Consider the following 25,552-nt stretch of genomic DNA (forward strand, 5'->3'; position numbering starts at 1 on the left):
TCTCCCACGTCTCAGGAGCACGCAGGTTCTGTGCCAGGGATGGCTGGTCAGGCTCCGCAGATGGGCACAACTTCTCATCCCACACATCCCAGCCTTCTTTAAACTTCCTTGGCAGATTATTTTATGGTTTTGCGGCTATTGGTGAAGACAGTTCAGTTTTCTTTTCTTTTTGGCAATTTTATGACTTTATTTGATGTATTTGATGATCAGCGATTAGTTCTCATCCACACTGACTGTCTGTAGATTTTTGAACATGGTAACAGGTACATAGGTAACCAAAGTATAGAACTTATTTGGTGACTCTTCATCCTCATTACATTTTCTGGATAACCGCACACGGATGCGGTAGGGGACACTTCTTATTCCTTTGGCCCAGACAGGTTTGTTGAACTTGGTATCGATGCGCACATCTGGAGCTGCCATCTCCTTCATGGCAAGTTTCTGCATCTCTCCGAGTGCCCGAGGGGCACACTTCGCGCGGCCCACTTGGTGGATGCGCTCGTGAATGTCGATGGTGGATTCTCGGGTCACCACCTCGCTGACGGCAGAACGGCCCTTTTTCCTCTCCATCCTCTTCTGCTGGAGCCATTCTGCCGAGTCCACGCTGGAGAGGAAGAGGACAGTTGAGTTTTCTTGGGTTGTCCGTTGGGTGGTCATCCCAGATGGGTTCTTTGTACTTTTCATGTTCACATGGTTTAGGGATGTTTTTCTGGTGAGTGGTGGAAAGTAGGAACTATTCATGGTGGCTGGATTTGGTGCCTGTCGCCCCCATCATACTGTTTATTTTTGTCATGAAAAACATCTCTATCAATAAGATTAATCTCACTTTTACCCAGACAATCTAACCTGTAGACTTTGTTGAATAAAATTGGAAATAATTTTAAATCTAATTTATCTTGTTGTCAAACCAAAAGAAACCTATCAAGAAACCGCTAAAGCAGTGAGAACTCAGAATGAGGAGGTCATGGCAGAAAAGGTGATTTTTCTGAGAGCTTCACATCTAGGCGATGGTCTAATTTATACTAAGTGCGAACACGCATTGAATTCAGGGAACTGGGAAAGCGGGCGTGTTTGACCCTGCGGGCTTTGCAAGAAGCTCGTGGGGCTTGGTGCACCCTTTGAAGGGTTAAGGGAACGAGGGGCGAAAAGTTGATTACTGTTTGGTTGTGGAAATGGGGTGCTGGGTGGAGTCCCCAAGACCACCCCCTGCTTCGAGGATTTACTGGGGGTACTCGCAGGACTCAGGAGCTAGTACTTACTGGCATGATTTATTATGGTAGAAAGATAACGAAGCAAAACCAGCTAGGGGAAAGGGTGCATGGGGTGAGGTCTGAAGGGAACCAGGCCCCAGCTTCTGAAAGCCCTGCCCCCATGGAGGCTCCCGGGAGGGGCTCGTGTCCCCCGGAACAAGGTAGACCGCAGTGAAATGCTGCCAGCCAAAGAAGCGCATCTGAGACTTAGCCCCCAGGGTTTTTATTGGAGGCTGGTGACAGGCAGCCTCTGCCCAAATCCCAGCCTTCCGGCAGGAAAGCAGGCTTTCAGCGTAAACCATATTGTTGGGAAACAGTTGAGGCACAGCGAACCCCACTTACTAGTTAGGGTGGTGGGAACCCTCCAGAAATCCAAGTCCCCAGACCCCAGCCACGTGCCACCCCTGTAAGCAGGGCTTTGAAAGGAGGGCTGCTGGAGCCTGCGTTCTTGACCCTCTTCTGCACAGATATCAGCTTATCCTTTCCTTTCTGATTAATGTCTCTCTCAAACACAGACCGGGGGAATAAAAACCTGAAAACAAGCGAATGTTGACATATACATCACCACTTTCAATTAGCTATTTTCAACCAAATGCTGAAATATAATATAGTTGTAGTCACAAAGGGGAAGTAGCAGGTATGTTGCAAGAAAAAAACTTATTAGAATTGTATGTTAAGTTGGATAGAAACAGAACTTTTCTGAGCTTATGTGCTGTGCAGATACAGAATGCTGGTGGAGTTACTTCTGTGAGAACATCATTGAATTATAATTAAAGATTAAGTACCTATAAAATATATTTGCATTACAGAAGTGGTTAAAATAACTTTCTCAGTCTTCATAAATGTAGATAATATCTTTGGACAAAATAATGAGCTACTTTTTTGATGGAACAGGAGAAGCAGGAGAAAATTGTTGCAGGGGCAGGGTTGCTGACGATGCTGTCCCTGTTGGTCCACAAGGTAGAATCCTCCTGTGTTAGTCTGTTCTCATGCCGCTCATAAAGATATACCAGAGACAGGGTAATTTATAAAGGAAAGAGGTTTAATGGACTCACAGTTCCACATGGCTGGGGAGGCCTCACAATCACGGCGGAAGGTGAATGAGGAGCAAAGTCACGTCTCACATGGTGGCAGGCAGGAGAGCTTGTACAGGGGAACTGCCCTTTATAAAACCGTCAGATCTTGTGAGACTTATTCACTATCATGAGAACAGCACAGGAAAGATCCATCTGCACGATTCGATTACCTCCCACCAGGCCCCTCCCACGACACATGGAAATTATGGGAGCTACAATTCAAGATGAGCTTTGGGTGGGGATACAGAGCCAAATCATATCTTGTTTTTTTCCTTTTTTTTTTTTTTTTTTTTTTTTGAGAGGGTGGGTCTTATTATGTTGCCCAGCTGGTCTTGAGCTCCTGGGCTTTCGTGATCCTCTTGCCTTGTCCTCCCAAAAGTGCTGGGATTATAGGTGTGAGCCACCACACCAGGCTGATTTTCTCTTACGAGTTGGAGTAAAGTACGGCCAAGATGGTTAAGATGATCCATGTCAATGTGGGATGGCCCATGTTTCACCAGCACTCAGATGCCCTGGGGCTGGGGGCTGATGGCCAGTGTTGCTAATTCTCAAGGTTAAGTTTTCAGCTGGGTGAAGAAGGAAGAAAGACTGTTTCCCTGAACTCAGTGTTGAGGAGAGCAGTGACTGACAGCTGTGGATGTGCTCTCATCCTCCCACTTTTACTGGGACAGGGGCTTTGTGATGACAGGTGTGTAACCTCTCAGGTTTTCTTTCTTTTACATTAAGAAAAAAGAAGGTGGGGAGGTGGTGGGTGATGGAGCAGGTGATGCGTGAGGATCAGTGAAAATGCACTGCTGGGAGCTGGAGAGCCTGCGCAGGCTTTTTCCGTCACTGTGTCCGTGATGAATTGAGGAAACCGTGTCTCAGTTCCGGACCATGGCCAAGAGGAAATGCATGGTCTTAAGTCTTAGGTCTCTTGTCTAGTGATCACTCGACACAAATGGGGTGTATCGGCTGCAAAACAGAACTGGGTACCAGTGAGGCCTAGACCACCTGGGCGTTTCTCTTTCGGAGCTACAGTTCCTAGGTGTAAAATAGAGCTGGTGATACACACCTTGCCAGGTTATTTGAAAATGCAAAGCACCCCGCACAGTGTCGGACACATGGGAGGCGGTCACAGACCCATCTGTGTTCAGTTGCTCGTGACGAATGCCCGTTATGTCTCAGGCACGGACTAGCTATGCAGTAAGAGGGAGCTCTGAGTCAGACGGAGGGTGGATTCGCTCTTTGGGCGCTGGTGTCGCTCTGGATCTGATTGTCCTTCATTATCCAGGTTTTGGAAATGTGAGTCATTGTATAAAGGTAAAGCTTGAGGTGTTGGTAGGTGGTTGGTGCATCAGGTGTGGTGGTGGTGGTTTCTATGCGTGTCTCTTACCAATAGACTTTTTTTTGTTTTTGTTTTTTGAGACGGACACTCACTCTGTCGCCCAGGCTGGAGTGCAGTGTTGCGATCTTGGCTCACTGCAAGCTCCGCCTCCCGGGTTCACGCCACTCTCCTGCCTCAGCCTCTGGAGTAGTTGGGACTACAGGTGCCCGCCACCACATCCGGCTAATTTTTTGTATTTTTAGTAGAGACGGGGTTTCACCATGTTAGCCAGGATGGTCTCGATCTCCTGACCTTGTGATCTGCCTGCCTCAGCCTCCCAAAGTGCTGGGATTACAGGCATGAGCCACCATGCCTGTCCTTTTTTTCTTTTTTTTTTTTTTAGACAGATCTTTCTGGGACTCCAGGTGTGGTCTATCATGCCCTGCTATTTTATTTTTTGTTTCTTTTAGAGATGAGTGTTGTGTTGCCCAGGCTGGTCTTGAACTCCTGGTACCAGTAAACTTTTTAGGAGGTCTCCGTTAGCTTTTGAAAATTTTTTACCTGATCTTTAAAAATGCATGCAGTTGTGTAGCAATTTTTAAAGTGATTGACAGTTTTTTCCCACCCTACCTTTTCTTGACTGAAGCAATTGGTACTTTGGGAGTAGTCCTATTATTGTTCCTTGTATTGTTCTGATTTCTGTTTTGGTGATGACACTGTGGGAAGTCATTTGCCAGGGGCACATTTCAACCTTCTGTCTGAATGGATCTGTCTACTTATCTGTTCATTTATTTATTCACTATTGTTTACCTATCTGTCCAACCACCTACCTACCCTTCCGTCTGTCCATCCATCCATCCATTAAAGTTCTTTTTGGGGGTGTATCAGTTTAATTGCACTGCATATCTACCTACAAGTAATACCTCTTAGCAATCAGCAGACAATGAATCAGGCCATTCCCTGGTTGAAATTCAACTCTAGATTTCTGGAGGGAGCTACTCAGGTTAAGGATTCATTAACAAGAAAATGAATCTACAATAGGCCGTATTATAGATGCAGCATATGAAGGCGCGCACACATTACTTCTTAGCTGAGTGAGGTGCGTGCACGTGAGGGTTAGACCCCATGGTCTTAGGGCGTCCTTCAGCATTTTGTTTTTTGAAGAGGAGTCTCACTCTGTCTCCCAGGCTGGTCTTGAAAGCCCCCCTTGCCTCAAGTGATCTTCCTCTATCAGCCTCCTAAAGTGCTGGGATTATAGGTGTGCGCCACTGTGCCCAGCTTTCTTCAACCTGAAAACTATTTTAAACATTTTATTACTCTGTAGCTATTGGCAGTACCAGATTTTATTTACAACTGAAGGTAGTTTTGGATCTAAAACGACAGTGTTGGTAATGTTCAAAAAATGTATCATTTAGTGGTTTTAATGTCACGTATCAGTCGTTTTCAGAGTATCTTTTATATTGCCCTTCTATATATGTTAGCTTACTAGTTGATGAGTATTTCTGTAACCTGTCCTGCTTTCTAATCTAGCCACTAAGTGGTTGAATCAGGATTTACACTCAGCTGTGCCTACTTTAAAATTGATGTTTTGCCCCTCATCTCCCTAAAGTTTTTAATGGCATGCATGTGTTTATATGCCATTTATATACGTATATGTAATGATTTTTAAGTTCAGTTTGCTTTTATATCTCCCTGCTTTTTTGGCATTGCTTGTTTAGAGAAATTTGTCCACAGTTTTTAGCACTGGGTGCTGCAGGACGAGGGCTGGACCTGCTGCTTGGAGCCGCAGTCCTCATCAGGTGTCTGCTTGTTGTACCACCTGCACCACCATCCACATGCTCCCCAATTTTTTAAAGTTAATTAAACCTCATATTGAAGATAAAAATATGCATACATAATTTTTATAATAATGCTACTTAAACACATAAAACCCAAGGCTAGGCATAAATTCCTTATGGTTAGAGGAATTTTGTGCAGCTGTAAATCCCAGACATACAAATTAAATCCAACTACAAAGGCAGTAAATGAACACCATTAATTTAATGTGACAAAGTGATGTAGTTTTGCTGATGGTGTGTTGCTAATGTTGGGTTTCCTGATAGAAATAGTGTATTTGTATTTAAGGTTTTTGCTTGCTGTCACTTAATTCTTTTGATTTTGCGAGTGATAGACTCTCTTATTTTTCAGTTTACTGAGGAAGGTTCCCCCACTCCGGCCACCCGCCCCTGCCTGACGGCACAGCACGGTGACAGCGACTTTTCGTGTGTCCCTCTAGTACTTTGTTCAAATGGCAGCAAATAGGAATATACAATCTAATTTACTCCTTAGGAGAAAAGTAATATTCTATATGCGTTATTCTGCAATTTTCTTTTTTCATATAACAAAATATTCTCGAGGTCTTCCCTATGAGTGCATGGAAAACTTTGTGGGCCATCATTGGAGTTGCTATCTTTACAGCCGTTGTTTTTTCTAACAACGTATACTCTAATCTCATTAGAGGTTTGTCACTGCTAATCCAGATTATATCTTCTTTGTACCTCAAACAACCCTCTGAAGTAGGTGGTGGTGGGGGCGTCAGGAAGAGAAGACACTGAGATTCAGAGAGGTTAACGGACGTGACTGAGGCGACAGATGGAAGTGTGGGGACGCAGCCCACCCTAGGTCTGTGTGCCTAGACAAAGGCCGGGTGCACTGTCGCCTTCTCAGGGCCGCTGCCACCTGCTGAGTCCAGCACGCTCAGGGCACTTTCCCCCCTTCTTGGTGATGGTGTGCTGAAGTCCACCCGCAGTAGCTGACCGTGTTGGTCTTCGGAGTCCTTTGGTGTTTATTGAGTGCCCTCGTACAGATGAGGAAACAGGTGCTTCTGCGTATGGTTCAGATGGGACCGCTCCAGTCTGCAGATAACTGAGCGCGTGAGACCGCTCCAGTCTGCAGATGACTGAGCGCGTGAGACCGCTCCAGTCTGCAGATGACTGAGCGCGTGAGACCGCTCCAGTCTGCAGATGACTGAGCGCGTGAGACCGCTCCAGTCTGCAGATGACTGAGCGCGTGAGACCGCTCCAGTCTGCGGATGACTGAGCGCGTGAGACCGCTCCAGTCTGCGGATGACTGAGCGCGTGAGACCGCTCCAGTCTGCGGATGACTGAGCGCGTGAGACCGCTCCAGTCTGCGGATGACTGAGCGCGTGAGACCGCTCCAGTCTGCGGATGACTGAGCGCGTGAGACCGCTCCAGTCTGCGGATGACTGAGCGCGTGAGACCGCTCCAGTCTGCGGATGACTGAGCGCGTGAGACCGCTCCAGTCTGCGGATGACTGAGCGCGTGAGACCGCTCCAGTCTGCGGATGACTGAGCGCGTGAGACCGCTCCAGTCTGCGGATGACTGAGCGCGTGAGACCGCTCCAGTCTGCGGATGACTGAGCGCGTGAGACCGCTCCAGTCTGCGGATGACTGAGCGCGTGAGACCGCTCCAGTCTGCGGATGACTGAGCGCGTGAGACCGCTCCAGTCTGCGGATGACTGAGCGCGTGAGACCGCTCCAGTCTGCGGATGACTGAGCGCGTGAGACCGCTCCAGTCTGCGGATGACTGAGCGCGTGAGACCGCTACAGTCTGCAGATAACTGAGCACGGAGCTGAGGGTGGTCAGATGCCTGTCAATCGCAAACTTTGCTGCACCCAGTGCGAGAGTCGGGGATGAGCAGTGCCTTTTACTGACCTAGGAGGTGTTACAATGACAAGAAGAGGCCAGAGTGGGCAGGAGGCACTAGGCCGGGAGAGGAGAGAGTTGGGAGGAGGAAGTGGCCGTGCTGCAGGTGCCCTAACAGACCCAGGGAAGCATGGAGAGCACAGCGAGGCCTGTGTGGAGAGGGTGTCACCAGCCTGCCTCGGGGCTGCGGAGGGCCGGGAGCACATGCTGTGTGCAGACCTCTCCGTCAGTTTGTGCTGGCTGCTCTGCTCTCAGGCCCACAGAGTTCTGCACTGTGAGCAGCGCAGGTCAGAAGGGGCGTTTGGAAATGACACGCTCTGTCCAGGAATTGTAGTCAATGTTCTAGCTGTTAATATTCCACTTTCTGGGAGACGGTGGATTTCACCCTGAGTTGAGTAGCTTCACGACTGCTAGTGGTTGGAAGCTTCCAGATTAGTAGTTTAAGCCAGAAAACAATGTTGATACATCTTGAGATGTGTATAAATCATTTGATTTGGCCGGGCAGGGTGGCTCACACCTGTAATCCCAGCATTTTGGGAGGCTGAGATGGGCAGATTATTTAAAGTCGTAGATCGAGACCAGCCTGGCCAACATGGTGAAACCCAGAGGACTAAAAATAGAAAAATTAGTTGGGCATGATGGCGCATGACTGTAATCCCGGCTACTCAGGAGGCTGAGGCATGAGAATCGCTTGAACCCAGGAGGTGGAGGTTGCAGTGAGCTGAGATCACACTGCTGCACTCCAGCCTGGGTGACAGAGTGAGATTCCATCTCAAAAAAAAAAAAAAGATTAAGGCTTGTTTTGTTTTTTGTGTTTGTTAAGAGAGCCATTGTAGGCTACATGCATGTGGTAATAGACTTCAAAGGGTACAATGGAAAATGGTAGCTTACAACTGACGTTTAGTCAATTGAAAAGTGTAGCCCGGGGTGTAGATAGCACGTTCCCCTGCTGTGCCTGCTGGGTCCTGGAACGAGGTCTTCCAGCAAGTTGGTTCTTGCATCAAGGGCGTGTCCTGAGGGTCATGGGGCCTTGGCCATCAGGGGGAGAATAAGGTTTTCTCATTTTTGACTTCAACTAATGGTCATAGAGTTGCTTTTCTTTTCATTTATTGTTTTACTGTCCTTTCCTCATCCTCCTCTATCTCCATGTCCTCCTTTATCTCATCAGCTCTTCTCCTCCTCTTTCTCTTCCTTCTCCTTCTCCTTCCCTCCTTGCATTTGTTCAGCTTTACCACATTCATTATACACTCAGCACAATGTGAAATCTTTCATTTCGTGTTCCTGGTACGTGCAGCAAAAGCTTGATTATACAACATAATGATGATCTAGACAGAAAACACGTCTGACTTGTGTTGATGGAATATGTCGCATTCCCATGGTTGTCAGTTACTGTCGCTCATGACAGTGAGCAAGTGTGTGTTGCTAGTAAGAAGGTTCAGGGAGTTGAGATGACGGGGCTGAGATGCTGCCTGCTGTCTCCTTCTTGTGGGCAGGTAGTGGTGCAGGGGGCATTTATGAACTGGTGTGGAGGTGCCCAAGAGGTACCCTGTGCTTGAGGAAAGGGCAGAAGGCTGATGGCCTCGTGGCTGTACCCCCAGGTGCTTCTTGCTGGGTGGCTCTCACTGAGCAGGAGTGAATGGCAAGAGAAACTTCCTGATGCGACCCTTCAGCCGAACCTAGGGATGATCTCCACGACAGTAGACCCTAAGGAGCACCCCGTGCCACCCACCAGGAGAAGCCCAGAGGAAGTGATGCCCTCCCTGACTTGTTAGAGTGCTTCTCTTGAAGGAAAGAAAACCCGGAAAGTTCTTTGACTTCTGTCGTACTGAAGGTATCATCATCTTAGACACCAATTTAGCATGAAGGGAAGATAATGTGTCAGACACTTGAATATTGTTGCACGTCTGCTTTTCCTACTGAATTTTCGAATGCAGATATATATGCAGTCTGTTGAATATAATGGGTTTTCGATCTTGTCCTTTCTAGGAAGGTAAAATGCTTTTTATTACCTGGAAACTAATTTCAAGCAATAGATTGCATTTTTCCTAGGAGTCTTGTGGTCAGTTTTGTTTTTCCAGTGCAGATTGCCTCCAGATCTTTATTTTGAAAGCTTTTCACACAATTCGAAGACCTGCAAGAATGGTGCCATGAACACCTCACACTCAACACTTTGACACAAGGCTTGTTTGCATTTTATTGTATTTGCTCTTTCTGTCACACTTTTGTTTGCTTTTGAATCATTTGAAAGTAAGTAGCACACGTTATTATTATTATTATTATTTGAGATGGAGTTTCACTTTGTTGCCCAGGCTGGAGTGCAGTGGTGTGATCTTGGCTCACCGAAACCTCTGCTTCCTGGGTTCAGATGATTCTCTTGCTTTAGCCTCCTGAGTAGCTGGGATTATAGGCACACACCAGTACACCCAGCTAATTTTTTATTTGTACTTCTAGTAGAGAGGAGGTTTCACCACATTGGCCAGGCTGGTCTCGAACTCCTGACCTAAAGTGATTTGCCCGACTCGGCCTCCCAAAGTGTTGCGTGTGAGCCACCATGCCTGGCGAGTGATTTTCTTCCTGAATATTCCTGCACACATCTCATAAGAATTAAAACATCATTCACCTGTCTAACCATAATACCAATATCACTCCTAAGAAAATTGACCATACTGCCACAATATTATCTAAATATTTCATCCATATTGAGATTTCTTCAGCTGTTTCAATAACATCTTTTATAGCTGTTTTTTTTAAAAAACCAAAATCTACTCATTACATTTGTTTCTTTAGTCTTTTCTGAATGTAGAACGTTTTTCCCCCTGTAAATGGCACGGACTTCTTGCTGAAGCGTCCTGCTGCTTGTGTTGGAGAGTGTCCCGCTTAGGTTTTGCTGGGTGTCTCCTCATGGCGTCATTCCACCTGTTGTTTCATTCCCTGCATTTCCTGCAAACTGGAAGTTCAATCTAGAGGTTTGATTATATCCACATTAAGTCTTTTTGGCAAGAATGCTTCGTAAGTGTTGTTGATGACTTCACATTGCATTATACCAGGAAGTGATCAGTCTTTAACTTAGAAGATTTGCTCTCACTCTAAAATAGGACAGTTTTAAAAATAGGCATCTTTTTTAAGGGAAGGGTTTTCACTCTTTCACCCAGGCTAGAGTACAGTAGTACCATCATAGCTCACTGTAACCTCTAACTCTTGGGCTTAAGCCATCTTCACACCTCACCCTCCCAAGTAGCTGGGACTACAGGTGTGCACCACCATGCCTGGCTAGTTAAAAAAATTTTTTTTGGAGAGACAGGGTCTTGCTGTGTTGCCCAGGCTGGTCTTGAACTTTTGGGCTCAACAGATCTTCCCACCTGGGCCTCCCAAAGCGCTAGGATTGCAGGTGTGAGCCACTGTTGGGCCTAAAATATGAATCTTGACATTTACTCTGTCTTCACACGTCACTGATTGTCTAGTTATTAAATTCTATGTTGTAAATCTGGCTGGCTTAACTTCCAGTGTCGAATTATCTGAAGCCATTCTGATTTGCAGCCTTTGCTTTGTGGCTCATTTGTTCTCTGAAGCTTGTGTCTTATGTATGAAGAAGGGTGTAAATCCTCTTCTTTGAACTTTTAGTTGAAATTGATTTGGAAATCATTTGTCACAACCTGGGCAACATAGCGAGACCTTGTCTCTACAAAAAATACAAAAAAATTAGCTTGGTGTGGTGGCTTCCACTTGTGGTCCTAGCTACTTGGGAGGCTAAGGTGGGAGCATCACCTGAGCCCAGGAGGTTGAGGCTGCAGTGAGCCGTGATCACGCCACTGCACTCCAGCCTGGGAGGCAGAACGAGACTTTTGGCTCAAAAACAAACAAACAAACGAAAAATCTTTTGTCAAAGATATAAGGCCATAATGTGGATGGAAATTTTAAGAGCAAAGTAATATATATGAGCGCGTATGTGTAGTTATAAAAAGAACCAAAAGCATCTCAAAGTCCGCAGTCCATCAGCATCAGCCTCTGTCCACAGAGCCAGGGCCCCCCTTGGATGCGTCTCCTGTAAGATGAAGGCCCCCCTTGTGTGGCCTTCAGTGATCGTCCTCCCCGGGAGTCCTGCTGGCTCTGCTTGGAGAACCTGGCCACTTTCCCGCCTCTGCTCCTGGCAGCCTCCGTGGCCCGTCACTTCTTGTTTGCCTCTGAATTCTGTTTCCAGACTCGAGTGACACTTTGCCTTGCAAAGCTTTGCCCAGTGCTGTCAGACAGGGTTAGTTCTAAGTCTTTCCTGTGGGATCCACGGCACTCTGGGCATTTCTGGAAGGAAAGTTATGTGTGTCTCTCGTCCCTGGAAGGGACAGGGCGCATCTTGTTCATCAGGGCACCACACCCCTGGGACCCGGCCTGACTCTGATGCCACAGGCATTTAATGAAGACATTCAAAGTGAACATTCAGAATCTCTATCTCCTCATACTTCTTTTCTTGTGCTTATATTTAATATGTAATAACATTCATATATGGACACTTTCAAGAAGACCTAACAGGACACAGTGCTCTCTATGGTTGAATGAGGTGGTCGGTGTTGGACTCGGGCTGGGCCTTGCTGTGTAGACACGGGTGCTCTCTATGGTTGAATGAGGTGGTCGGTGTTGGACTCGGGCTGGGCCTTGCTGTGTAGACAGGGGTGCTGTCTATGGTTGAATGAGGTGGTCGGTGTTGGACTCGGGCTGGGCCTTGCTGTGTGGACACGGGTGCTCTCTATGGTTGAATGAGGTGGTCGGTGTTGGACTCGGGCTGGGCCTTGCTGTGTAGACAGGGGTGCTCTTTATGGTTGAATGAAGCGGTCGGTGTTGGACTCGGGCTGGACCTTGCTGTGTAGACACGGGTGCTCTCTATGGTTGAATGAGGTGGTCGGTGTTGGACTCGGGCTGGGCCTTGCTGTGTGGACACGGGTGCTCTCTATGGTTGAATGAAGCAGTCGGTGTTGGACTCGGGCTGGACCTTGCTGTGTAGACACTGGTGCTCTCTATGGTTGAATGAGGTGGTCGGTGTTGGACTCGGGCTGGGCCTTGCTGTGTGGACACGGGTGCTCTCTATGGTTGAATGAGGTGGTCGGTGTTGGACTCGGGCTGGGCCTTGCTGTGTGGACACGGGTGCTCTCTATGGTTGAATGAGGTGGTCGGTGTTGGACTCGGGCTGGGCCTTGCTGTGTGGACACGGGTGCTCTCTATGGTTGAATGAAGCAGTCGGTGTTGGACTCGGGCTGGACCTTGCTGTGTAGACACTGGTGCTCTCTATGGTTGAATGAGGTGGTCGGTGTTGGACTCGGGCTGGGCCTTGCTGTGTAGACACGGGTGCTCTCTATGGTTGAATGAGGTGGTCGGTGTTGGACTCGGGCTGGGCCTTGCTGTTTGGACACGAGTGCTCTCTATGGTTGAATGAGGTGGTCGGTGCTGGACTCGGGCTGGGCCTTGCTGTGTAGACACGGGTGCTCTCTATGGTTGAATGAAGCAGTCGGTGTTGGACTCGGGCTGGGCCTTGCTGTGTAGACACAGGTGCTCTCTATGGTTGAATGAGGTGGTCGGTGTTGGACTCGGGCTGGGCCTTGCTGTGTGGACACAGGTGCTCTCTGTGGTTGAATGAGGTGGTCGGTGTTGGACTCGGGCTGGGCCTTGCTGTGTGGACACGGGTGCTCTCTATGGTTGAATGAGGTGGTCGGTGTTGGACTCGGGCTGGGCCTTGCTGTGTGGACACAGGTGCTCTCTGTGGTTGAATGAGGTGGTCGGTGTTGGACTCGGGCTGGGCCTTGCTGTGTGGACACGGGTGCTCTCTATGGTTGAATGAGGTGGTTGGTGTTGGACTCGGGCTGGGCTGCATATTCTGGAGAAGTGGCTGTGGAGCATGATGAGGCGTCCATGGCAGCAGCGTCTCTGCGCCCAGGTGTGGCCGTGCTGAGGGGATTCCTGCCGCAGATCTCGGGAAGAAGGTTGGCTTTCCTCCTGGTGTTGGTGGAAGGCCTCCCCTGAGACACCGCTGCACCCCACTGGGGTGTTTCATTGTCCTCTCCCTTCCTGACAAGGAAACGGCTGGACACTCTTCATGTCAGCAAGGATCCTAGGTGCTGGGGGCGCAAAGACAAGCCAGGCCTGGAAGACCCCCCCAGAGCCAGGGGAACCCACCCCGAATACATACTCGCCAAGCCATGTGCTGCGGTTGGGGGTCCCAGAGGTGTGCTCAGGCCGGCCTGTGGGGGCAGCAAAGTGGCCTCCCCGAGGAGGGGGCCTGTCCCCTGTGTTTCAGAGGCCTCACCTTGTCTCATGCTTGAAATATTTCCTGAAGAATGCCATTTTTGAATTTTATTTTGTAGAGAAAAAAAAATCCAAATATTGAAAGGATCTGCTTGAATTTTTAACAACTACTATATCAAGAAAAGATTTCTGACTTAGGTGGCCCCTTCGGAATATCCGATTCCTGTGCTGGCTTCTACGTTGCCTTTGCAGGCCTGTGTTTATAGGTGCGGTTTTCTTGTTCAGATGGAACTCTGTGGTTGTTAAATGTGGCCTTCTTTGTTTTGTGTTACATGTTTTTCTCAACTTTATGAGATCAGACCAAATAGAGAATGTTAAAGAAAAAAATATTTTGGGCAATTAGAATTGCAAGAATGTCAAGAAGAAATATGTGTAGTGAATAGCAGGCTGTAGAAACCATCTCACTGCTCAGATCTTAAAATCTGTAGCCGAGAGAGGCTTTGAAACACCTGGGGAAGATGTGTGTGCCGCTCTGCATTTGTAAAATTGTGGACTTGACTGTAGAGCTCGCTTTGCCCACAGCTGGTTTAGTCGTCGATAATCCCCGAGGATACTTGCGTGTGCCGTCGCCTTCATCCCCAGGACTTGGAGGAAAACAGCAGTGATGCTATTTGTTATTTCACGTTGATAATTCCTTCCACCTTGGCCTTGTCCTACGGTAATTCCTCATTTCGGATTCCTTTGGATAGTTGGGTCATGGGGAGAGTTCTACCGTTATTTTACCAAGGTGAGGTTTGCTAAGCCTTCATTCTTATGTAGATGGCGGAAAAAGCCATTCAGAGAAAACATCTGAGTCCGTTCCCACCAGGTGAAGCAGAAAGGGGATTTGCTAAGGATCTCCAGAAGGCCCGAGAGCCGGCCCCTGAAGTTACGGTCGACCTCAAGGGGGCTTCTGTAGCTGCCCAGCAACTGAGACATCGGAGGAGTCCTGGAAGACCAGGTGCCACTGCCGCACAGCTCACAGGGTGCTCACCTCCCTGTGGAACGGGGGCCTGGAGTCTCGGGGTCTAGAGTTTGATCTCGTAGGTGCATCTGATCATAGGAACCCAGGTCACATGCTGGCCCCTTCGCTGCGGGAGTCAGGACACAGTTCTTCTTTTCCCCACCTTAGTAAGCTAGGACCCGGAGCATGAGAAATTGTCAAGATATACGGAAGGTGTTAAAAAGATGATGGGGAACTGCAGATGGCAGGTGTCTGCCGTGGTTCCCCATGGGGCATCTTAATGGACAGCTTATTAGTAGGTTTTCAGCTGTGCAAGACCTTTGATTTATCCATGCCTTTCATATCTGATACCCACTTAGCAGCACATGCTGTTCCCTATTCTCTTTGAAACGGAGGCTTCTTTCTTCCTTGTCCCATTCCACTCTTGCCACACCTAGCTTCGGCCTTCTTATTTCACCATGACAGCTTCCTGGCTAATTTCCCTTCCTCCATTCTTTTTCTTCCCAAGTAAATGTTAGCCCTTGTCATTAACGTTAGATGTCATCTTCCTGAAAATATCCCATTTAGCCAGGTTTATGCCGTGGCAGCTGCAGTGGGGCCCGGAGGCCTTTCTTCCAGGCCTCTGTTATTGGAATCCACCTCCCGCGTCTATTTGGAGCTATGGGGCCTTTGGAACGGCTTCATGAGATGCGTTGGCCCAAGCAGAAGGCTGGTAAAGAAGCAGAAGAAAGCTCTGAGCATTCCGAGAGTTTTCTGTTGAGAAATGCCATGGGCTTGTGTCTTCAGCCTGCCTGGGAGCCCTGCGTATTTTTACTTGCCTTGGGGTAGATTTGATGAAGCCTGTACCATGGGTAACATATTGCTGGATAATGAAGAGTGGAAGGAAAATTAACCCAGAATGAATGACTCAGTCTCATGATAATGTGGCTAATTTTAATTTGCGTCAGGAATAGTAAAGCTGTGGCCCAGTGTGTTATCAAATAAATCTCTAAACAGCCTTGAAATCATTCCATTCATTGAAAATTGAATTTTTTTTTTTTTTAGACGGAGTCTCACTGTGTTGGCCAGGCTGGAGTGCAGTGGCATGATCTTGGCCCACTGCAACCTCTGCCTCCCGGGTTCAAGTGATTCTTCTGCCTCAGTCTCCTGAATAGCTGGGATTACAGGTGCACACCACCGTGCCTGGCTAATTTTTGTATTTTTAGTAGAGGTGGGGTTTCACCACATTGGCCAGGCTGGTCTCAAACTCCTGACCTTGTGATCTGCCCACCTTGGCCTCCCACAATGCTGGGATTACAGGCATGAGCCACCGTGCCCAGCCTGAAATAAATTTCCATGAAATAAATCTCGTTCCATGAAATAAATGTTAGGAAATTAGCCAGGCATGGTGGCATGTGCCTGTAGTCTCAGCTACTTGGGAGGTTGAGAGAGGAGGATCATTTGAGCCCTATTGAAGCAATAGGCTTCACTTTGTATCTTGAACTGGGAAGGAGTGGAGAAAAAAAAAATATTAGAGCCCTTTGCTATACTTATTTTACGAAGACCAATTATTTGTTGGTTTTTAAGGACCAGAATTCCCAGGAATAAGTGAAACACGGCTTGATCTCTCAGTGTGCCCAATACCGCCGGCACCACATTCCTCACGCCAGCCCAGCTCGCTTGTTACCTGGGATACTCGCCCAAGCTTCAGCTGACCGAGCAGGTTATTTTCTATATCTTCAGGGTATAAAAACAGTTGTATAGACATACATGCACAACCATGAAAAAAATTTTTGACTATTGTGGTAAAGTCATTTTTATCCCCACTTCTGCCCCCATGCTTATGGAAATAACATGTTTATGGTAGATGGAAAGTGCATACGCAGAAGGGCCAGGTACAAAGAAGAAAAGATGATCCACGTTCCCGTGCAGAGGTCAGAATCACTCATGACGTCTTGTGTTTTCATTTGGTGTGACCTTATATTTGGAATCACAGTTGTGGGTACAGTTTGTACCCCCCTCTTTTCAGTTGTGTTTGAGCACGTCCTGTGCCATTTAATATTCTTTGAGAACATATTTTTTAAACAGCTCTACTGAGATACAATTCACCTACTCCAGAGTTCACCCGTTTTTACCAACAGAGTTCACCAGCAGTTGTGCAACCTGAAAGTATGTTTTTGTAAAGGACATATACTATTTTATCATATAACACTGTTTAATATATGCCATTTAATTATGCCCTTCAACTTGGAACTTTAGGCTTCCATAGAATACATTTTATCATATTTAGATTTTATGCTGTTGAATGACTTGGAATTAATTTGTAAGTGTATATACCCTCGTATTTTCGCTCTGTGACAAAATATTTTTATTTTCACTTTTTAGGTAAGGAGACTGAAGAATTTTTTCTTTTTTTGTTAATTTCACCCCATAAGGCGTTTCAGGTAGAGGCAAAGAAATGGTTCCTAGCTCCTCACTCAGTCCTTGGTGGGCTGACTGGCTGTGCACACTAGGCCTCAGGGTGGAAGCGGTTCTTTTAGAGACCCCAGGCATAGTCTCCTGGGCTCACAAACTCGCACCAGGGCTGACCATTTGTTTTTGGAGGAACCACAGAAGGATTCAGTATAGAATTCCTTAAGAAAGGAGTTTCTTTAGTTTGTTTAAAATAGTTACAACTTTTTTTTTTTTTAAGACGGAGTCTTGCTCTGTCGCCCAGGGTGGAGTGCAGTGGTGTGATCTCGGCTCACTGTAACCTCCGCCTCCTGGGTTCGAGCAGTTCTCCCACCTCAGCCTCCCGAGTGGCTGGGACCACAGGTGCACGCCACCACAGCCGGCTAATTTATTTATTTTCCTTTTTAGTAGAGACAGGGTTTCACCACGTTGGCCAGGGTGGTCTCAAACTCCTGACCTCCGGTGATACACCCGGCTTGGCCTCCCAAAGTGCTGGGGTTACAGGCGTGAGCCACCACGCCTGGCCAAAACAGTTACAATTTCTATAATAAACTTTTTTTCCCCCAGAATAAAACTAGCACCTTTAAAGTGAGCTATAACGATTCCTTTTATGAAACTTATTATGTATGCAGTTCTTATTTTGACTTTCAGAAATCTAAATTTCTCAAGGGTCTGTGATGTTGGAACTCAACTCACACCAAGTCCCTTGTGCAGTTTGCGTGGCGCAGGAAGGGGTGAGCCAGGTGAGGACTGCAGCACTCCTCACTTGTGCGCGAAGGTCGCCGTGGGTGAGGCCTCCTCATCCCTGAGGCCGAAATTTTCCTCTTCTCGTTTCCTTTTGATCAGGACGTTCTACAGGGGTGGAGGCAGATTTTAAAAGCAGTGATACATAGACAGAATTTGGCCTAAAAAAAGAGTAGTGCTTAAATCTAAATGAGGCCTCTGGCTCAAGGTAACAAACTGAGCTCATAAATTCAAGCACCTCTCCCCTCATTCCCAATTCCCATTGAAATGAACAAAGGAATATAAAAATAGGGAGTCTCCCAAGCTAACACAGTTGCTGCTGGTGATGATGGTCTTGTTTTGGACTGCAGGGTTTGCTTGCAGAAATTCAGTTGGATGTGCTTCCTGCGGGCTTGGTGCTCACTTTGTAGCAGTGCTTGGAATGGAAGTGAGGGGGCAAACTGGCTTTTCCTTCTCTTGAACAACTTGGTTATCCGCCTCCCCTTCCCTGCGAGGTATATCTACTCTCTTTGCTATATGTTCTAGTTTCTGACTTTCTTTATAAATTATGCATTTGTGTAGCTTCGGCTTTGCTCCGAGTTTCTGCTTGATGCTGTGAATCCTAATGAGCGCTCCCGGGAATTGGGTGGATTTGGGTGGCTCTGCTTTCAGACAAACCAGGGGATCGTGAATGCTGTGACCCGCGTGGCCAGCCCCAGTCTTGCTTTCTGTTTATTTTCCACCAGTCTCAGTTGTTGCTGTTGGGAGGATAAGTGTGAGCCACACTCTCAATGTGGGGAACAGAAGGCAGTGATTGGGCTGCTGAACATGTTTAATTTCTTCATTCTGCACGGTGACTTAGGTGTCACTGTGCGTCAGCCTGGGAATTTATACTCAAGCTTGTTTGTGCCACCTGATCACCTGTATCTTTTTAAATATATATGATTTTATCCAATCAGTTATGAAGGAAGACTCCAGTAAGGAAATCCCTTGCGATTTGGTTTGAATTCTTTGGGAGGTGACAGACATTAATACGTCTTTCACCTGTGAGGTGACATGCTCTGAGCTTACAGGCCTTCGAGTGGAGGTGATCTCGTCTGCAGGCCCTGTGTGCAATTCTGACACCCAGACGCTCTGAACACTGGATTATTTAACAGCTCATTTGGCGGCAACACTTGGCCTGAGCTGGGGTGAGACTGGACACTCTTGATTGATTCCATGGAGAGTGGAAATGTTAACATGGTGAATGTTGGGTGCCGCTCCAAACCCTCCTGGGTGTGTTCACCCTCCTGGGTGTGTTCACCCTCCTGGGTGTGTTCACCTTCCTGGGTGCCGCTCCAAACCCTCCTGGGTGTTTTAACCCTCTTAGGTGTGTTCTGTGAGACAGGGCAGAGGGATCACATTATCCTTTCACCAAGGTGAACACTGGAATTTCAAAACCAAGCTGGCACCAAAGGACCATCAAGAACACTGCCCAGGCTGTTATAATACCATCAGGACCCCACTGCTTGACGGCCCCCAGCCTCTCCCACCTGGAATCCAAAGTGCCGCAGAGACCTTGAGCCGGGCACAGGATCCTTAGGTGTGTGCGCCAGCCTTTAGTGGGTGCCTCCAGGATGACTGGGTGGAGACCTTGAGCCGGGCACAGGATCCTTAGGTGTGTGTGCCAGCCTTTAGGGGGTGCCTCCAGGATGACTGGGTGGAGACCTTGAGCTGGGGCACAGAGTCCTTAGGCGCGTGCTCCAGACTTTAGCGGGTGCCTCCAGGATGGCTGGGAAGACCAGTCATGAGTCAGAACTTCAGAATCTGAAAAATCCTTAGCACCTAAGAGGTCATTTGTCTCCACCCCCTCACTTTAAGGATGAGGAAATTTTTCAGGAGGGATTGAAATTAACTGTCATGTCCAAGGCCATGCATTGTTAGTGAGCATTTAAGGTTTTATAGTTTCTCAAAATGATACTCTTTTCAAATTCAAAATTAACCTATGGGGCTATAACCATGCCATCTTAAATTACATTGCATTGGAGGAAAATGTCTTAAAGTCAAAAAACTTACGTATGTAATATTATGCAGTTTTTGGCACATTAAATTTGATAGCCCTTACATTTTAAACATTCTGTAACTGTTATTAAACATTAAACATTAATCAAGAGTTTTTGGAACGAGGTTGCCATAGAAATGAAAATAAAATGCCAAAAAGACGTTTTAGGTATAGCTAAGAATTAAAAAACTTACTGAATTTGAGGCTGGGTGTGGTGGCTCACACCTGTAATCCCAGCACTTTGGGAGGCGGATGCTGGTGGATCACCTGAGGTCAGGAGTTAGAGACCAGCCTGGCCAACATGGCGAAACCCTGTCTCTACTAAAAATACAAAAAGTTAGCTTGTCATGCTGGCAGGCGCCTGTAATCCCAGCTACTTGGGAGGCTGAGGCAGGAGAATTGCTAGAACCCAGGAGGCAGAGGTTGCAACGAGCTGAGATTGTGCCACTGAACTCCATCATGGTCAACAGAACGAGAGTCTGTCTCAAAAAACAAAACAAACAACTGATCAAATTTGAAATTAGGCTCACAGTTAAAATTTGCAGAGGAGCAAGACGTATTTTTTTTGGCTTGAGGATATGTGGTAGCACTGTGTTTTGCCCAGTTTTGGAGTTAAATTGGTAGCTAGATGTTAGAGCAAACACATTGTTCTGGTTCATGTATCAGTGTATTCTCAGGTGTTTTTCTTGTTTTCTTTCAAAGTAGAATGCAGGATGTAGGGTTAGGTGTGTATGGTGTAAACAAGGATGAATCAAATTAATTTCTTTCTTGTCTTGGTTCTTGTCTTTGTATAGCGTAGCTAATTTCACACATTCCAGCTGAGGGCCATGCCTTCCTATTGCTGGCCTGTAAAGAAGTCAGGAACGTCTCTCTCAGTAGCATTCGGTGAGTCAGGAAGACCATACTCACTGACAGGCACAGGGAGGTGAGGCCCCTCAGTCATCCCGTGGGACTCAAGGACGATTCCTGGGCTTCTGTTAGTACTTTTGTGTAAGGGACTCAGGGATCTTCAGAGATCATTTTTATAATTAACTAGAACTACTCATTTGACCGGGAATGTTGAAGTTTAAAAATTTAATTAGCTGCATTTGTAGAGGCGGAGGGAATATGACTTGTCTAGAATGACAGCCGAGGTAGGAGAAATAGGAATAAAGTCAGAGGTGTTGGGAATGCCGCCTCACTGCCCTGTGTCAGCCTCCACCGCCTCCCCAGCCCCGATAAGCAGTGGAGGAAGGAGACCCAGCAGCCGCAGAGCCTCTTCACCCGGCGAGCTTCCCTAGTCCTGGCTGCCCCACTTGCTGTCTCCCTGGACTTGCATCCACCCCTTACTCCCTGGATGCCCGGCTGGGGGGGGAACGCCACCACCTAGTTCATGACCCTTTGGTGAAGGATGAAGTAGACTGTGTATCTACACTGCACGGCTCAGGACACAAGCACCTTAGCACAGGGAGGTCACCATTGATCAGAAGTGCTGGGACTGAGCCCCAAACCTGGCTGTGAACTTCCGGAGAGCAAGAAAGAACAGGGTTGTATGGGAAGTTACTGAGCATACATCAGCCCAGAAAAACAGCTTTGCCCACCTTTTCCTGGGGCGCACAGAGCATATGGATCAACGGGGAGAAAGCACTGCTAGACAAGCCCCAGGGCAGCGGCGGTGGCACTTGGCCACGGAAGCAGCCGGTGGGTGTCTCCAGTTGGCCCGTTAATGCCGTTTCTTCCACTGGATTTTGCTACAGGAGCCTGACATCAGTTTAAGGCATATTCTCTCTGCAGATTAGGGACAAGATAAGAGAAGCCAGTTGGGAACCAGTTAAGCTGTGGGGAAGCACACGATCTATTATGAAAATTAGAGAGCCTGATGGTATAGATTGTTTTCTCATTAGAAGGCTTCCCTTCCCACAGAGGGCCCCTGCAGATGGCTGTAGGCAAAGCCAGCCTCTTCCTTTAGGAAGCAGCTTGGAACTTGCTCCACGGTTTGAATCCGTTCCTCCCCATATTACAGAGCATGAAAGGAACACCCTTGATCGAAAACTGTTGTGAGGCAGGTGTTCACAGGTGTTCGCCGTGGCCACAGGAAGACCACAGAAACGTTTCCAGAAAATGTCTAGTTTTAAGCAGTGTATCCGCAAAGGCTGAGTTTGCTATACAATAATTGGGATTCGGGATTATAGATACCGATTACTTAAATATTACTTAAATATTGGTCACTAAATAAATAAATTGGTCACATAAATAAAGTCACTAATTAAATACAGTGACTTTTGTTGTTCTGATTTTCAGTGCTTTTTCCTGATAAAAGATGAAGACCTAAAACTGAAACAAGAGGAATGATCTATTGGAAAGAACGAGGCAGACTTATTTTTCTTAGATAGGATAGTTGTGTACTTTCAAAACCTGAAAGAATCACCAAAAAGCAATTACGTTTAACTAAGAATGTAGTAAAGGAACTAACCATTTTTCTTATATAGCAACAATTATCAATAAGAAACTGTTATGGGGAAATACGTATTTCCCTGAAATACTCATGAAATATCTGGAAATAATTTTAAAATTAAAAATTAAAAACATTTTTATTGGTGATAATTTTATACATTCATATAATCAAATCAGAGTGATTGAGATACCTATCACCTTAAGTATTTATCATTTTCTTTTTTCTTTTTATTTTTTTTTGAGATGGAGTCTTGGTCTATTGCCCAGGCTGGAGTACAGTTGTACAATCTCAGCTCACTGCAACCTCTGCCTCCTGGGTTCAAGTAATTCTCCTGTCTCAGCCTCCTTAGTAGCTGGGATTACAGGTGCACACCACTACGCCTGGCTAATTTTTGTGTTTTTAGTAGAGATGGGGTTTCACCATGTTGGCCAGGCTGGTCTTGAACTCCTGACCTCAGGTGATCCGCCTGCTTCAGCCTCCCAAAGTGCTGGGATTACAGGGGTGAGCCACCGTGCCCGGCCTATCTTTTCTTTATGCTAGGAACATGCGAATTATTTTCTTTAGATATTTTAAAAATGATTTATTCATTTATTTTTAGAGATGGGGTCTTGCTGTGTTGCCCAGGCCAGAGTGCAGTGGCTGTTGGCAGGCACAGTCATTGCACACTGTACCCTCAAACTCCTGGGCTCAAGCAATGCTCCTGCCCCAGCCTCCTGAGCTGGGACCACAGGTGCACACCACCACACACTTCTAGCTGCTTGAAATGTACTGTCAATTAAATTAATGTTAACTGTCATCACTCTACTGATCTATGGAACACCCAGATCTTAGGAATAATCCCAGTAAGAAATGCACAGGATTTATTCGTGAAGAAAACTATAAGAATGTTACTGAAAACAGTTAAAGGAACATTGAGTAAATGGAGAACCATATTATGTTCTGTATAGAAAATAGAATATTATGAGGCTGTTACTTCTTAACATTAAGTTCAAATTAAACTTCATTGCAATTTTAGTTCAGTGCAATTTTAATAAAAATCCCAATGGGATTAAAAGATTGAAGAACTGATTTGAAAAAAATAAGTGAATATAAATAGCTAAGTAAAATAAAAAAAAATTTGAGGGTGAAAAATGACCCAAGTATTATGAAATATAAAGATAAATTAGTTAAATTAATGTAGTACTAGTAGAAGTATTGGTTGATAGGTTAATGGGATGAATTTGATTACCCAGTAATAGAATTTTGTCTCTGTGAGAATTAATATATGTATCTGTGCACACCTATGAGTTTGAGGCAGATTATTTAACAGAGATTGACACAACTGGCTAGTTTTATGAGAAAAAGTTAATCCTTTTCTTGTATCATATACCAGAATAAGTAACATCCAGACAGCTTAAAGGGTCAGTGTGAAACAGAAACACTGTACTGAAATACATGTCTTCCCTCATTCCGCAGATAGTTAGCACCTAGTCAGGGCCAGGGTTTTGCTCAAACAAGTGGACTTGAGCCTCTGGCCCACTGAGGAGTGTCCATGGGCTGGCGCTCTGCCAGGAGGAAAGGACAGGTGCGATCGCAGCGTTCCCCAGCTGGTTCCACCCCGATGGGGAGTGTGGAAGGTGTGTTGAGGGGTATCCAGAGAAGGCCTCCCCAAGAAATTGATCTTTAAACTGAGATCCGAGGAGAGAGTCAGAGCCGGCCAGGTGACCCAGGGGAGGGGAACTCCCAGCAGAGGGAACCGTGGGTTTGAGGGCCGAGAGGTCAGTGTGGCCATGCTACAGTGTAAGTACGAGGAATGAGTAGATGGTCCATGGAGGGTGAACAACGCAGGCAGTGAGAACAGTGAACAACGCTAGGAGAACCAGGCAACATCACTGATGTGAACGAATGCAAACTAAGTCAATACGACAGCTTTTCTCATTAAATGATTGATGATTTTAAATAACAAGGATTTTATATCTGGTTTAATATCTGGTGGGAGTGTAAATTTGTGTAATTTTTTTTGCAAAGGAATTTGGCAGAATGTATTGAGTGTGTTAAAATGTTTATATCTTTTGATCAAATAATTCCGTTTCTGGTGATTTATCATAAGCCTGAGAATAGCCCTTCCTGCTACGTCCCTCTCACCACCTGCCACCCTTGCTGTGAAACCCTGCCTTCAGAGAAGGGCGTCACTCCTGCACTAGGGCTGGGATAGCCAGGTGACAGGTGGAGGGCTGGCTGGAGGGCAGCGGGGTGGGGAAGGGGCTCAGTGTTCTGGGGAACATTATAAAAGCTGGAAAAACACATAAATGAGTTCCATATTGAAATATATATATATATTTTTTTCTGTTATGCTTTCAGATGAAGACAGTCAGTGTTGCCTTAGTTTTGTGCCTGAATGTTGGTGTGGACCCTCCCGATGTGGTGAAGACCACGCCCTGTGCGCGCTTGGAATGCTGGATCGGTGAGTACCTCCCTCACCCGCTGCCACGAAGGCCCTCTGGCTGGCTCTGGGCTGGGCGGGGCTCGCCAAGCCTGTGGTCTGGTCCAGGGGTCTGTCTCCAGCTGTGCAAATCAGGATTTTTTTTCTTTTTGGAGTCACATCACCTTTAAGTAATTTCAGATGCATTCACCTGTGATTTGTAGTGGAGAAAGTGTTTCAAGAAAAATTAATAAGATAATGATTATTGGGTTATATAATTTTCTACTTTAAATTTGTTCTGTCTGGAATAGTATCTATGTACACTTAAAAAAAAATGGAATGACTGATACCTGCATGGAAATGTAGAAAAGGTAAATGGAACCATTTCCAGCAAAGCATCACATAATGGATCATGGCCCATAACAATGGCCAGCATTTGCTGAGTGCTTCTAGTGTGCCAGGTACCATAGGAAGCACTTTACAATTTACAATGCTCACAACAACCCTGTGTGGTGGGGTTTATTGCTTATCTCTATTTGAGAGCTGAGGAACATGAGACATAGAGATTAGTAATTTGCTCACGGTTGTCCTATAAGTAGCAGAGCTGGGATTTGAACCTATGCAGTTCAAGTCCAGAGACTGTGTTGTTTTTTTTTTTTTTTAATTGTGGTAAAACATACACAACACAAAATACCATTCTAGGAATTATTAAGTGTACAATTCAACGACATGAAATAATTCATAATGTTGTGCAAGCATTCTCACTGTCCATCTCTAGAACTTTTTCATCACCCCAAACGGAAACTCTGTCTCCATTACACAACTCCTCATTCCTGCCTTCCCCCAGCCCCTAGTAACCACCATTCCACTGTCTGTCTCTATGAATTTGTCATTCTAGGGACCTCATACTGATAAGGTATTTGTCCCTTTGTTTCTGGCTTCTTTCACTTAGCATA

At 46.4% G+C, this 25,552-nt stretch overlaps 1 protein-coding gene across 5 annotated transcripts in view; it reads left to right on the top strand.

Annotated features, from left to right (window-relative positions):
- RPTOR (regulatory associated protein of MTOR complex 1) overlaps positions 1 to 25,552 on the top strand; it is a 418,470-nt gene that overhangs the window by 50,457 nt on the left and 342,461 nt on the right. For 4 of the 5 annotated variants that reach the window (XR_012426322.1, XM_005585210.5, XM_065532458.2 and 1 more), the window contains exon 2: positions 24,536 to 24,638. Coding sequence is in view for 3 of the 5 variants with exons in the window: in XM_005585210.5 (XP_005585267.1) it covers positions 24,536 to 24,638 (103 nt within the window). In the remaining 2 variants the exon portion in view is untranslated. Of the gene's footprint in view, positions 1 to 8,934; positions 9,168 to 24,535; positions 24,639 to 25,552 lie in introns of those variants that run through there. The other variant, XM_074020858.1, reaches the window with a different exon arrangement.

Source organism: Macaca fascicularis, chromosome 16 (assembly GCF_037993035.2).
Source record: "Macaca fascicularis isolate 582-1 chromosome 16, T2T-MFA8v1.1".
In the NCBI taxonomy this organism is placed as follows: domain Eukaryota; kingdom Metazoa; phylum Chordata; class Mammalia; order Primates; family Cercopithecidae; genus Macaca; species Macaca fascicularis.